This window comes from Podarcis raffonei, chromosome 3 (assembly GCF_027172205.1).
Source record: "Podarcis raffonei isolate rPodRaf1 chromosome 3, rPodRaf1.pri, whole genome shotgun sequence".
Taxonomy (NCBI): domain Eukaryota; kingdom Metazoa; phylum Chordata; class Lepidosauria; order Squamata; family Lacertidae; genus Podarcis; species Podarcis raffonei.
Genome location: NC_070604.1, coordinates 67,723,627 through 67,736,346, shown reverse-complemented (window position 1 = coordinate 67,736,346; position 12,720 = coordinate 67,723,627). Strand labels below are relative to the sequence as shown.

The window sequence follows — 12,720 nt, the reverse complement described above, 5'->3', positions numbered from 1 at the left end:
ACGTGAAACATACGGCGTAGCGGAGAAAGAGGGAGCCGGGATCGACGGTCGCTGGGCGGAGCTTTCCTCGGATTGCCCTCCGCCTGCCGCGCGCCGGCGGAAGCTCAGAGGAGGCGGCGCCAGAGTGCGCCTCGGAGCTGTCCAGCGCTCGGTGGTGCTGATCGGAGCCGGCCTGTTCCCTCCGCGTCCCCGGCTGGCGCGGGGAGGGGCCACCATGGGGCGCCCTCCGCCGCCGCCTCCTGGGCGGCTCTGGTAGCGGCGGGGCTCTCCGCCTGCCCACCCAGCGTCCCCTCGGCTCTCTCCCTGGCCGGCCTCGCTGCGGCCCTCTCGGAGCCATGGCTGCGCAGGTGCCCGGCCCGACGGGCCTGCCTCTCTTCCTCTGGCTGCTGCTCTTGCCGCTGCCGGCGTGGGCGTCGGGGCAGCTCCGGTCGCCGGCTGCGGGGTCCGGGGTCGAGTCGCTGCTGGAGGAGTTCCGCCGCCAGCTGCTGCAGCAGGAGCCCCCGGGCGGCGGCGGAGGCAACGAGCTGGCGGAGGTGGCAGCAGGCCGCTGCCGCGGGGGCAACGGCGGGCCGTCGGGCTTCTTCTCGGCCAGGCCCGACACCATCATCCGCACCAAGGACTCCATCGCGGCGGGAGCCACCTTCCTCGACTCGCCGGGCTCGGTGGCGGGGCCTAGGCAGTGCCTGGACGCCTGCTGCGCCGAAGCCCGATGCACCCTGGCCGTCGTGCAGCAGCCGCAGCAGTCGCCCGCCGCGCTGCGCTGCTACCTCTTCAACTGCACCTACCGCGGCCGCGCCGTCTGCCTCTTCTCCCCGCAGCGCGGCTACAGCAGCTACGGCCTGGAGCCCAGCAGCCGCCCGCCCGCCCCGGGTAAGAAGGGGCCTTCCGTCCGTGGCAGCCGCCCTGGGGCCTGTTGGGTTTGTTGGTTCAGTGGGCGCTCTGAGACCGGCACTTGGTTGGGGGCGTGGGGACGAGGCGCTTTGGGGGGGGGGCGGGAGGCTCTTGGAAACGGAGCGGTTTAAGGCCTGGAACTGAGCCATGGCTGTTGGTGCTCACCTTAGACTTGTACCAGGAAGGAAATGGCAATCGCTACAGGGTGGCCTTGTTTACATACTAGAGTTTCTGTCGCCGGCGGAGACGAAGGGGCAGGTTGGGGCGGGGAGCAGAAACAGGACAGCTCTTTCTCCTATGGTGACCCCATAGATGGAGTGAGACGAATCTTTGCACAGTATATATTATGTAGGCACCCACTATGCTTCAGGCAGGCAGAGTGCATCTTTGTGCCATACCCTTTTTCTGCCTGGGCCTCCTTGATTGATTGATTGATTGATTATTTATTTAGTATACCACCCTTCACCTGCAGATCACAGGGTGGTTCACAACATCTCCATGTCCCTATTACAGGCCTATGTAGTGGTGGGTGGCGAGCAAGATAGTGGGATTCTCCTTCTCTTCTTTTCTTCTCGGCCCAACCTCTTCTCTTGATCGAAAAGTACCGTATTTTTCGCCCCATAGGACGCACTTTTTCTCCTCCAGAAATGAAGGGGAAATGTGTGTGCGTCCTATGGGGCGAATGCAGGCTTTCGCTGAAGCCTGGAGAGCGAGAGGCATCGGTGCGCACCAACCCCTCTCGCTCTCCAGGCTTCAGGAAGCTATCCGCAAGCCTTGCGCGCCCGGCAGGAGGTCCCACCAAGCGCGCGAGGCTTGGGGCAGCAGCCTGTCGCCCGAAGCACGGGGAGCCCTCTGGAGGGTGCCCCGTGCTTCGGGCAGGTGTGCGCAAGGCTTGGGGCGGCAGCCGTGGATGGGGGGGGGAATAATTTTTTTTTATTCATTCCCCCCCCCAAAAAAAAACCCGAGGTGCGTCCTATGGGCCGGTGCACCCTATAGGACAAAAAATATGGTATACATAAAGCTGACAAAGTGGCAAAAGTGTCGCTCACTTCTCTCCTCTCTCAGTTCTGTGGGTAATATCCAGCTGAGTCAGGGGTAAGCAACATGACATCCTCTGGATGTTGCTGGACTACAACTCCCATCACCCATGCTGGCTGAGGCTGATGAATCTAACAACATCTGGTGGGCACCACCTTGGCTACCCCTGAACTAAGATATATTTAGAGGAGACCCATTGAAATAAGTGTCCTTGGATTTCACTGGATCTGCTCCAAGTAGGATTTAGTTCAATATCACTCTCTGGTATTCAACTAAGTTTTACTCAGAGTGGAGCTGTTGAAATTAAGGAGCCTATCTTAGCCATATTCATTCATTTCAGTGGGTCTACTCAGACTAAAACTTAGTTGAATACCACCCAATGTATTGTTAAGGTCCTTCATGAACACACAAAGGCATGCATGAATTTCCTTCCTCAACACGTAGCCGCAGTGCTTTTGCCTTGGTGTCAAGCAGCTCCCAGTCAAAGACTCTCTGCCCACTCAGGTGAGGATGACACAGTGTCTGTGTCATTGGCGGCAGCCCTTACAGAAGCATGACTCACTTGCTTCTCCGCAAGGCACTTCCATGTAGAAATTAACACATTATAAACACGACAGTCATGATGTGCAGACACTGAGGATCTGCAGTGAATCACTGCTTTATATGTAGGAACATTGCTCATGCAGAATCTTCAAATGTTACAATCTTTGTCTGGACAATTTGTCAATTTCTACACATAGAAATCCTGTGATGAGTGAAGTGGCATGAACACGCAAGTCTGGCAGTTCCAAACATGCAAATGCATGCAGCTTTGGGCATTTGGGGAAGGGCACTTTCCTACCTTCATTTTCAGAGCACAAGAAGGTTATTGCAACTCATTTTGCATTACTTACAGAAGATATTTGCTCTCTTACAAGTAAATGGAAGGTTGCAGTTTAAGCATGCTAGTGCTGAGAAGACAAGAATGCCTTTATTATGAGCAGAGTGGTTTTTTTCACAAGACTGGTGTGAACCACAGCCAGTTTTCAGACGTAAGAGCCAAGGTCTTTAGGTTCTAGAGAAAAATGTGAGTACTCTCAGGCAAGCTGTCTCTTTTCTTTCTTTTTAAGTTGGTAAAAACCAGGGAGAGAAACTTGCCTGGACTGAGAGGTCCATGCCTCTGCTTCTATTCTTCAACAAGTTTATTGCATTCGCTAGCAGAGAGAGCTAGGGAATGGGAAAGAGGAGAAGTGAACTGCTGCAGCAACAACTGCACCTCTGCTCAGACTGGCAAGGGACCAGCACCAAGTGACTTCTATGTTTGTCCATTAAAGAGTGAGGATTTTCACCCCTTGGGAGGCTGTGGCAGCAGCTTCCCCAGAAAAAGGGGCATTGAGAGCCCTCAAAAGTTCCATGAAGGCTGCATGAAAACTGAGTAGGATCTCTGTGTGGCCTTCTCAGTCCTCTCCTTCCAGTCCAATGAGTATGCCTCCCTCCCTTCTCTTTCCCATCTCACAGTGCTGTGCCTTCACCATCCAGGTGTGTTTCTGTGAAGGCACTTGTGTACCAGAAGAGAACTCAAAGCTGCCAGGGATGTGTGCTCTCTTTCCTTTTAGTAACCGGATTGCTTTTCTTGTATTTAGAAGCTGATGAGCCTCCTCTCAGCAAGGCAGGGAAAGACATTATGCTTCAGTTGCCCGTTAACTGGGTGATTCTAGATGGCCGAGAAAGTAGAGATGACCATGGAATCATACAGTATGAGTGGAGACTGCTTCAAGGTGCCCCTTCAGTTGATATGAAGGTACCTATAACTTTGTAGTGCAAGTTAATTATTTGCTAAATTTGGTCCTGGTATTGTAAAAATAACAATGTGAACTTTTCAGAGTGCAATCAGATAAAACCTATAATGAGATGTTTTAGAGACTGTAGACTGTTTAGTTGATATTCATTTCTCAAAGCTGGTATTTGTCAGGAAATTGGGTTTCTACACATATACATATACTGTATGTATATATTACAAATATATTACGAATATGGGCATTAAGCCTTAAATGAACATGCCTTGCAAACATTCCTTCCTCATATTATGCATAAGGGAATGAATATGTGTATACTATTATCATATTTGGAATCCTGCTGTTTGGGTTTATTATTTAGCCCTGCAGTTGGCATAAAATCTTCATTAAGAAGGAAGAAGTTGAAATGGGTTGATCACCTTTATGTTTATTTTTTGATATTACTCTTAGGATACCACTGCACTTCTTATGGTCAAATATTTATTTTCTGGGCCTGTGCTCATTGCTACCAAAAGAGCACTGGTCCAATATGCTGATGCTTTACTACGTTTTTACACTACCACTACTCACTGTTTCCAATTTCAGTCTCTCTCTCTATATATATTCTTATCAGCTGCTTGGCAGACTTTCAGGTCTGTGCTTGTGTCAAAGCATGGATGTTGGCTTCATTCAGTAGCATTCTGCAGGCTTTTGACTGTGTTACTATAAAATAGCAAGGGTGTGAGGAGCAGGACTTGGTTAATTAATGCCTTGGTTTCTTTGGGACAGGTACCACAACCTGGAACTCTGAAGCTCTCTCATTTGCAAGAAGGGAAATACATGCTGGAGCTGACCGTGACAGACACAGCTGGCCAAAGAAGCTCAGATAATGTCTCAGTGACCGTACTTCCAGTGGGTCACTCCATGTTAGGTGAGAAAATGGTTGAAATAATATTTTTGCAACCGCATGGTATCTGTCAAGCACTTTGAACTGAAGAAGAGAATGAGAAGTCTCATCGCACAAGCAAACTTACACTTGTGCAATGTTGATATTGCCCATAATTATGAAATTGACAGAGCTTACTCTCTAATGATGAGGGGGGAAAGGGTGTGCCATTAAGAGCTATCTTAATGCTTTTATTATGTATTATGTTGTTGCTGCTATCATTATCATTATTTCATTTATATGCCACAATGCCAAAGTAGGCTTGTAAGTGGCTTTAGTATTTATTTATTTATTTGTTTGTTTATTTATTTAACTAACTAACTAACTAACTAACTAACTAACTAACTAACTAACTAACCATTTTTGGTTAAGGGCAGTATAATAATCTCATAATGTATAGTTTCTGTAACTCCCATTCCAGCATTTCCAGTTTTAAACAACTCAGTTTAGTGGTTCTCTTTTCATGTAACTTGAGAGTTGGTTTGTTACAGGATGTTTTGGGGTATGTTCGCGCTACCAGTTCCTCTGTGATGATGGTTGCTGCATTGATATCACCTATGCCTGTGATGGAGAAGAGCAGTGTCTGGATGGGTCTGATGAAGCTTTTTGTCAGAAATGTGAGTAAACAGCACACTGAGTTTTCACGCATCTTTTACTTATGCACCTTCAAATGGACATTTTTCCTCTACAGACTTGCAGAGGAAAAATGTCTGTTGACAGGAGGGGTTTGAATTCAAACCACACCTGCAGATGGAAAATTTCAATGGGGCTTGCTGTCACCAGCAATCTCCTGATCAGCATTGCAAGTGAGCTCCTTTGAAAGTGCATTCTCAGTGTCAGTCATCTGATTATTTGAGTGTTTAAACAACATGCACACACACACCCCATAAAGACAATGTCTGTGTTTTAATTTATTCAGTTACTTCAGGACAAAAGACAATAACTCACCCAGCCACTAGCTTCATCCAGCAAAACAGCATTGGACAAACTAACGATGTCAACAAGGAACTTGCATTTGAAATCACCCAGAAAACTACTGTAAGCAATCAAGCATCTGATGCAGACAAGATCAACAAATCATCCTCTCAGGGACCAAAGAAACAAATTACTGGGTTAATGCCAGGTATAATGAATATACCTTAAATATCTCTGAAATTAGCACACTGCCACCACAGTGCAAGTTTGATGTCATGTTTTGCAGCATTAGTATAGTTCTCAGTATGCCTCTTCCTAAGCACTTATAACCAATACAGGCAACGCTATGTTGCTAAGCACCTGTACTTGCAAGACTAACTTGGGCAAAAATAAAGACCAACCTCCAGTGCAGAATTAAATACACTTAAGCCCATTGATATCAATTAAATTTGAAGAAAATGTTGCGTGTTCTGAGCCTGATCATAGAATCACTGTTTTCCCTCCCACAAATACATGGAAGTATTTATCATTGTGTATTCTATGAGTAAGAAAGTGTTCTCACCCTGGTTAATTCTGATAGCTCTTAGTGTCATGTGCAAATTTAGAGCTGTATTCCGCATGTCTGAATTATCAAACCTCACAGTGTTGCACAAGATTCAGAGTGGCAGGGTCTACATAGAAAGTCTTCCTTGGCTGGTGTAACATGCTACACCTTCATCTTGGACACGGTAAAGGTTGTCAAAATGACCCTGAGCCTATACCTCTTACCATTTTGCTGCATATTCCAATACACATATATTCCAATACACATTTCACCCAGCATCTGGCTCTAATAGGTGCCATATGGTCTCCGTAGCCGATTACTTTTGCGTGCAAATTACTCTTTTGCCTTTTCTGCCTGTGATTCAATTAATAACGTGAGATGGACACAGTTCTAGCCACTGATGCGGAAAGAGCAGAAGTAGTCAGGCATGTTAAAGCAAAAACAAAATCAATCAGTTTCGTAGTTAAGAAACTGAAGTGTTCTAAAATAGTGACAACCATTAAATCACATACTTAATGCAGTAAGTACCAAACTTTAGAAAAGCTAAACCCTGGCTTATTTTTAGATGTTTTAGAAGACATAATGTTTATAGTTTCTTTTTCCTGCTTTAATCGCAGAGCTGTGCTTGGTGCCTCCTGCTGCTGGCCCCTGCAATGGCCATTTCCCTCGCTGGCATTTTGATGCTTTTTCTGGCACTTGCATACATTTCGTCTATGGCGGCTGCAAAGGCAATGAAAACAACTTCCTTCAAGAATCAGACTGCCTTGCTGAATGTGTAAAAGCTCATGGTAATAATCAGTCACTTTTTTTTTAGAAGCGGGGAATATTGCAGTACAACATAACTGCAGAATCTCTTGGTTTTTTAGCTCAGAATAAGCCCCTTGAAATCCCAGGAGCTGCTTGAATAATCCTCTTATTAGAAGACAGGAAATTTGCAGTGGCAGCCAGGAACAATACTAATGCATCTGCAGCCTGTTAAGAGATGACGAAGAGGAGCCCCTATGCTTCTGCTCGATGACAGCACTCTATGTGCTGTAGTTACTGAAAAAAACATAGAAGGGAGGGCAGACTGTAAAGCAAATGATTTGTTATGTATATGGAATATGACTTATAGCTATATATCCTGCTCCATATTTACAGACTCTAAAACCTCAGGGAAAGACACAGATTATAGAAATGAAAATAACATTGTGGTGTTAAAGGGCACTCCCATCGAAAAGAGCCATCCGGTTCCAGAAGCAGGTAATTACAATGCTGTATTTTTAAACTAACCCTCAGAGAGTTAGGTGTCACTGAACATTTTAATTCCCATTAATGTGCAGAGTGGGATTGATTAGAAACAAAACAAAATGCCTTAACGATACAATCTTAACAGCTTGCATCATCAATTAATCACAAACTACAGGAATAACATCCCTGAATGATGGTTATCTCCTGGATTGGGTCAGCATGTCCATATACCCCTGCCTAAGCTTCCTTTGCTTCTTGCATTTGTTGTTGTAGTTAGTCTGATATGGGTGGCACTGTGGTCTAAAACACTGAGCCCCTTGGGCTTGCCAGTCAGAAGATTGGTGGTTCAAATCACCACGACAGAGTGAACTCCCATTGCTCTGTCCCAGCTCCTGCCAACCTAGCAGTTTGAAAGCACGTCAGAGTGCAAGTAGATAAATAGATACCGCTGCGGCGGGAAGGTAAACAGCATTTCCGTGCGCTCTGGTTTCCGTCACAGTGTGCCATTGCACCAGAAGTGGTTTAGTCATGCTGGCCACATGACCCGGAAAGCTGTCTGTGGATGAACACCAGCTCCTTTGGCGTGAAAGCGAGATGAGCGCCGCACCCCATAGTTGCCTTCGACTGGATGTAACTGTCCAGGGGTCCTTTACTTTTTCTTTTTAGCTAGTCTGAAGACCACAGATTGGTTTTAAACCTGTCAAGGACTTCTAGCACAACAGCTGATGGCTTGCATCTTGTTTTCATTTCCACCTACTCTGGTGGGACTGTATCTTTGCATCAGGCTGTGTACACTCTTCTTCCTCAGAAGCAGGCACACTAAGAAGCCCATCCTCTGCCAGAGAGACACCCTGCTTTGCCCAGCCACTCTCTTTGTGTCTGGCTTGCCTCTAGAAAGCCTGGCATCAAGGCTGCCAGGTTGGCTGTGCCAATATCTCAGGGCAAAACTACATGTTATGCTAATTCCATAGCTGTGCCTTTATGTGCAGGCTCTCGATGTTGTTTTTACATAAATTGCCAGGCCAGGACCCTCAGTCCAAATTGGGACCCTAGGATAGGTAAGAGTGGTTTATTCACAGTTGTCCCAATCTGGATCTGGAATACTGCACCTGCAGTTTGCGTTGGGGGAAAGCTCGCACTCATTTCAGTGCCGTTATTGTTGTATGCAAATTGAAGATATGGGGAGGGGCTGGGGCTGATCCAGATCAGGACCATAGTTGGGGGAAGAGGGTTAAAACTCCCCTATCTCCAACAGGGGGATCCTGCTCCAGATCAGACCTTCTATTCCAGCAATGGAATAGGAATCTTTTGTAATATGGCGCCCTGTACGATCCCACAATTTGGCACTAGAATTTGGTGGGCTTATTTCCTGGTAATTACCACTGTGTGAGGGTGCATACGGACTTACATACCGTAATTTTTGCACAACCACACTGCAGAAACATATGCGCTGCATTTTAGACATGCAGTCTTCTCCCTCCTATTGACCTCAGGGAAAACCTGTTCTTCCAGTTTGCAGCAAATGCCAGCTTTCAACAGTTCTCATGGGTACTGTGTCCATGCCAAAGCCTGCAAGCTTATCCAGTATGCAAAAAGCGTAAAGCAAGTGTTACTATTATAAGAAAAAAGGGGCAGATTGATCAGCTAAACATGCAGGATGCTCAGAATGGGGAGGAACACAGGGGGAGATCAGCCTTCAGCTTGGGGGTTGTGTGCCCATATTTTTCAGAGTGAAGGCAAGGAGAGAGAAATCTGCAACACTGTTTTCCTTATTGTAGGTACAGCTGTTTGCAGTGTTGATAGCCCTAAGCACTAACTTTCATATGGTCACATTTCTTTTCTAGAAGTAGAGGATCCAATTTTCATGATCAGATATAAAGTCAAAATTCTGATGTAACTTGCAGCTATGGCAAATAAAAAAGAAATGTGTTGAAAACTGGCCTAAGCTTTATCTAGGTGCATGCTCAGACAGTAAACAGCATTCTGGTTATCAAAGTGACATAGACAACCATCTGGTAATATTGCAACAGAGTCTCAATGGCAAGGTTGTTTTAAAACAGTTTCACTAGGCAAAAGTTACGTTTTTGTGCCCAAGGGGAGAAAAGCACTGTTACAATTCAAAGTAGCTGCCTGGCTCTTCAAAGGCACCTTTCCTTTAAACCCCAGCACTGAGCATCATACCTGCAAGGCACTCTTGCAAAACTTGGAATTGTTTTACTGGAGACCAAGCATTATCTGTTAACTTTTTAAGAAAATCCTTTTCTAGTAATTGGGACAGCAACTGGTGTTGAATGTTTTTAAGTGGGTTGACATTAGGGATGAAAGATAAATTTGGTTCATTTCACATTTTAATGCAAACCTATGTATTTTGCAGATCCCAAAGCAACACACAAACCACAAGACAGCTGTCTTTTGAAATTCACACTTCTCAAAGTTTTGTGGTGCATCTCTCCAACCCAAAACTACGTATATTAGGGGGAAAGTGTGCAAAACCAAAAACGCTAGTTAGGAAAAATAAGGTACAAAACTATTAGGGGGGAAATCGCTTGGGGGGGGGGAAATGTATATTCAGCAAAATAGCATACAAAAATGTATGTATTAGAAGAAATATACACTAACATGCTGGTGAATTGTTGTTGTTATTATTATTAATTTGGCTTCATATAGCACATTCTTGATTAGTTCTGGTGTTAACATTATTTAACTGCTCCTTTCTTTCCCTTTCAAAGGTGCTGTCCTCCCTCTGGCTCTTGGGCTGGCCATCACCGCTATGCTGCTGCTCATGGTAGCTTGCCGACTTCGGTTAGTGAGACAGAAACTTAAGAAAGCTCGGCCCCTGATGTCTGAGGAATCCGATTACCTCATAAATGGGATGTATCTCTAAGGCAAGGTTCAGGTGACTTCCCTTTCCTTGAGCTTTCCTCAAAAAAAGTGTGCCTCTTGCATCTTACACTTTCCTCTTTTTTTAAAAAAAGTAAAAACTCATGTTTAAAGAGAAAACGCAGCAGCCACCTTCTAAAAGATTCTTTCTAACATCAGTGGTAGAGATGTTTGTAGCTGCACCAGCAGACAGACCGGCTTCCCTCTGTCAGAGCTCTAGGACTATCCTGTGCTTGTCAATAAGGCAAATTCCATCTTACTAGGTTGTGTATCGGTTGAGTCCCATGAAAATACTGCCATATCTAAGGTAATGTGGCTGGAGTTAGCCCTGCGATGGATGAAATGCCATGTTCTCCAAGAACTGCCCTCTCCTTGTAATCCATAATACTCAGTTCTGTTTTGCAAAAAAGCATCATGCAGTGTTACAGCACCACTTTGAATATTGGTTTCTGGGCGGCTGATGATCCACATTGCTGCACCACTCCCATATCCCAAGGGATGGCACAGGTCAGGGCATGGAAAAATATAGCAGTCATATAAGATCCTAGACACATCTATTTCCTGTTGTGTTGGCTCTCTGCATCTGGCCTTAGGTGAGAAATTAATTCCTTTGACATAAATGATCTTTCTTTAGCTTCCTTTTACAGAAAGGATATTTATTTACTACTTTAAAACCAGTATTTTATTTTACTTTATTTTAAAATAACATGGCACTATTGGTTCAAATAGAAGCATATTTTTCTACTCACCTACTTGCCTGGGTTTGCTTCTTACTTGTCACAGGCATGGGATTATTTACAAGCCACCCTGTTAAAGTGCAGAGTTTCCCAAGGTGAAACATTAGGCTTGGTCTATACAGGCAGCAAAATGAAGTACTTGGATCTTAAAGTGGTATGAGTGGTTTGTATCACTTCAGACAGTGGAAAGGGGAAGAGAGATGTTTTAGTGTTCCGTTACACAAAAACAAACCTAGCAGCACAAGCAGAAGGACCGTAGGGGAAACTGCCCTCTGCTATGCCATTTTTCTAAACACAGTGAGGATTCCCACCCTTCAAGCAATCTCTTTATCATGGGCAATGAGCAGCATTATCCCCCGCTTTAAACTGAAAATCAAAAAGATGATAGCATCCCCAGCAGTCTGAAGTTGTACACTCTATGCTAATAGCTCAGGACTCTGCCACCTCATTGTGCTACAGATATGGACTAGGCCATATGTTCAGCAACACATCCCATTGCTGCTATTGATACAACGCTACCTGCTTTCATGGAGCTTGAAAGATTCTTGCTAATTGGACCCTCACAGCGAAGTTAAAGTTTCAGTAGCTGCATCAATTTTAAAGCTCATCCCGTCGTCTGATTAATTCAATGTATGACTGAATTGTCGGAAGTGTTCGTTATACAGTAAAGTTTGTAGTCTGTGTATCAGTTTTTGTCTGTGAACCCTCCTCTTTATCCATCTGTGCAAAGAAGTTCCCATCCGAGGACCCAGGTACAAATCAATGCAGAAAAGGCATGCAATGATTCTGTATGTCTCTCTTATTCTAACGAACTTACAACTTTGAATCCTACCGCAGACCTCTACATTGCCAATGTCCCAACCTGATAATGTAAACTAAGAGATAATAAACCTATTTTATTCTTAATACCTTGCAAAATACTTGTTTTCCTTTCAGTAACTATGTAAACAAAATTCTATGTTAGCAGGGTTCTGTATTGTTGCAAAACAGTGGAACTATAGAACCACTTCTAGAACCATAGAATTACAGAGTTGGAAGGGACCACACAAGTAATCTAGTCTGTGATAGCTGCACATGCATTCCTTTCACATTTCTGTCCCATTATAATAAGAAGTTGTGTCTTAAACAGTAAAAGGAGTCAGTGTCAGAGCTGAGAACAGAGGAAGGGATCTGGAGAAACTGACTAAGGAGAAGAGAGGTAGCCAGGGCTCTTTTTATTCTTAGCATATAATTGATTTCCTGCATTTCATTAGCTCAGCCCCTCACCTAGTTTCTGCTTTATATGCAAACTGGCCAGACACACAAAAGATGGCCTCATCATGCCTAGTTGGGTTCTAAAACCTGCTGCCTGGGGCTGGCCTTTACTGCTGAACATGCGGTTCTCAAAGGACACTTGCACCCAAAATGATCTCCTCACATAGCAAATTAACATACTGAGAAGCTTAGGCTTGAAACCTTCTCCTTCACAGCCAGTTTGCCTATTACCACTTTGCTAAGAAGCAGGCCTCTGTGGAGTTTGAAAGCAGCAGGTCTGCTGCTGTTACCAGCTGCTTTGCATTATTAACTGATTAAAAAGAGAAACATTTGTGTTAAGGCTTTGCTGTTAGTTCTCTAACCAATAGTCCCATGTACAACTTACTTGTTTGTCACAAAATTATGGTGAATGTTACGTGACTTTTAACAGTAAATTGACAGTACTTTCAGGTATGTGGAGCTAATGTATACTTTTTCACCTGCTTCTCAAGTGTGTTGTTGAACCTTCTACTTTGAGAAATCATGTGACCC

General features: G+C 44.9%; 1 protein-coding gene across 2 annotated transcripts; it reads left to right on the top strand.

The window, feature by feature from the left end:
• Positions 1-228: 228 nt before the first annotated feature.
• LRP11 (LDL receptor related protein 11) lies at positions 229-10,882 on the top strand. 2 transcript variants are annotated; one of them, XM_053382157.1, is made up of 8 exons: positions 231-870; positions 3,552-3,713; positions 4,477-4,614; positions 5,121-5,246; positions 5,549-5,752; positions 6,706-6,876; positions 7,229-7,330; positions 10,048-10,882. In XM_053382157.1, exons 1-8 carry the CDS (start codon positions 336-338, stop codon positions 10,200-10,202), a joined length of 1,593 nt encoding a protein of 530 aa, XP_053238132.1. In that variant the 5' UTR covers positions 231-335; the 3' UTR covers positions 10,203-10,882. The 2 variants fall into 2 exon arrangements, with proteins under 2 accessions (XP_053238131.1, XP_053238132.1); XM_053382156.1 differs by lacking the exon at positions 6,706-6,876 and having other exon boundaries at positions 229-870.
• The last annotated feature ends 1,838 nt before the right edge of the window (positions 10,883-12,720 follow it).

What these genes read in the sequence shown, in the direction of transcription:
- LRP11 (XM_053382157.1), top strand. Translation starts at nt 336, where the DNA reads ATGGCTGCGCAGGTGCCCGGCCCGACGGGCCTGCCTCTCTTCCTCTGG. An exon ending in AGTGGGTCACTCCATGTTAG is followed by an intron (nt 4,615 to 5,120) that starts GTGAGAAAATGG and finishes GGTTTGTTACAG; the next exon opens with GATGTTTTGGGGTATGTTCG. An exon ending in CCATCCGGTTCCAGAAGCAG is followed by an intron (nt 7,331 to 10,047) that starts GTAATTACAATG and finishes TCCCTTTCAAAG; the next exon opens with GTGCTGTCCTCCCTCTGGCT.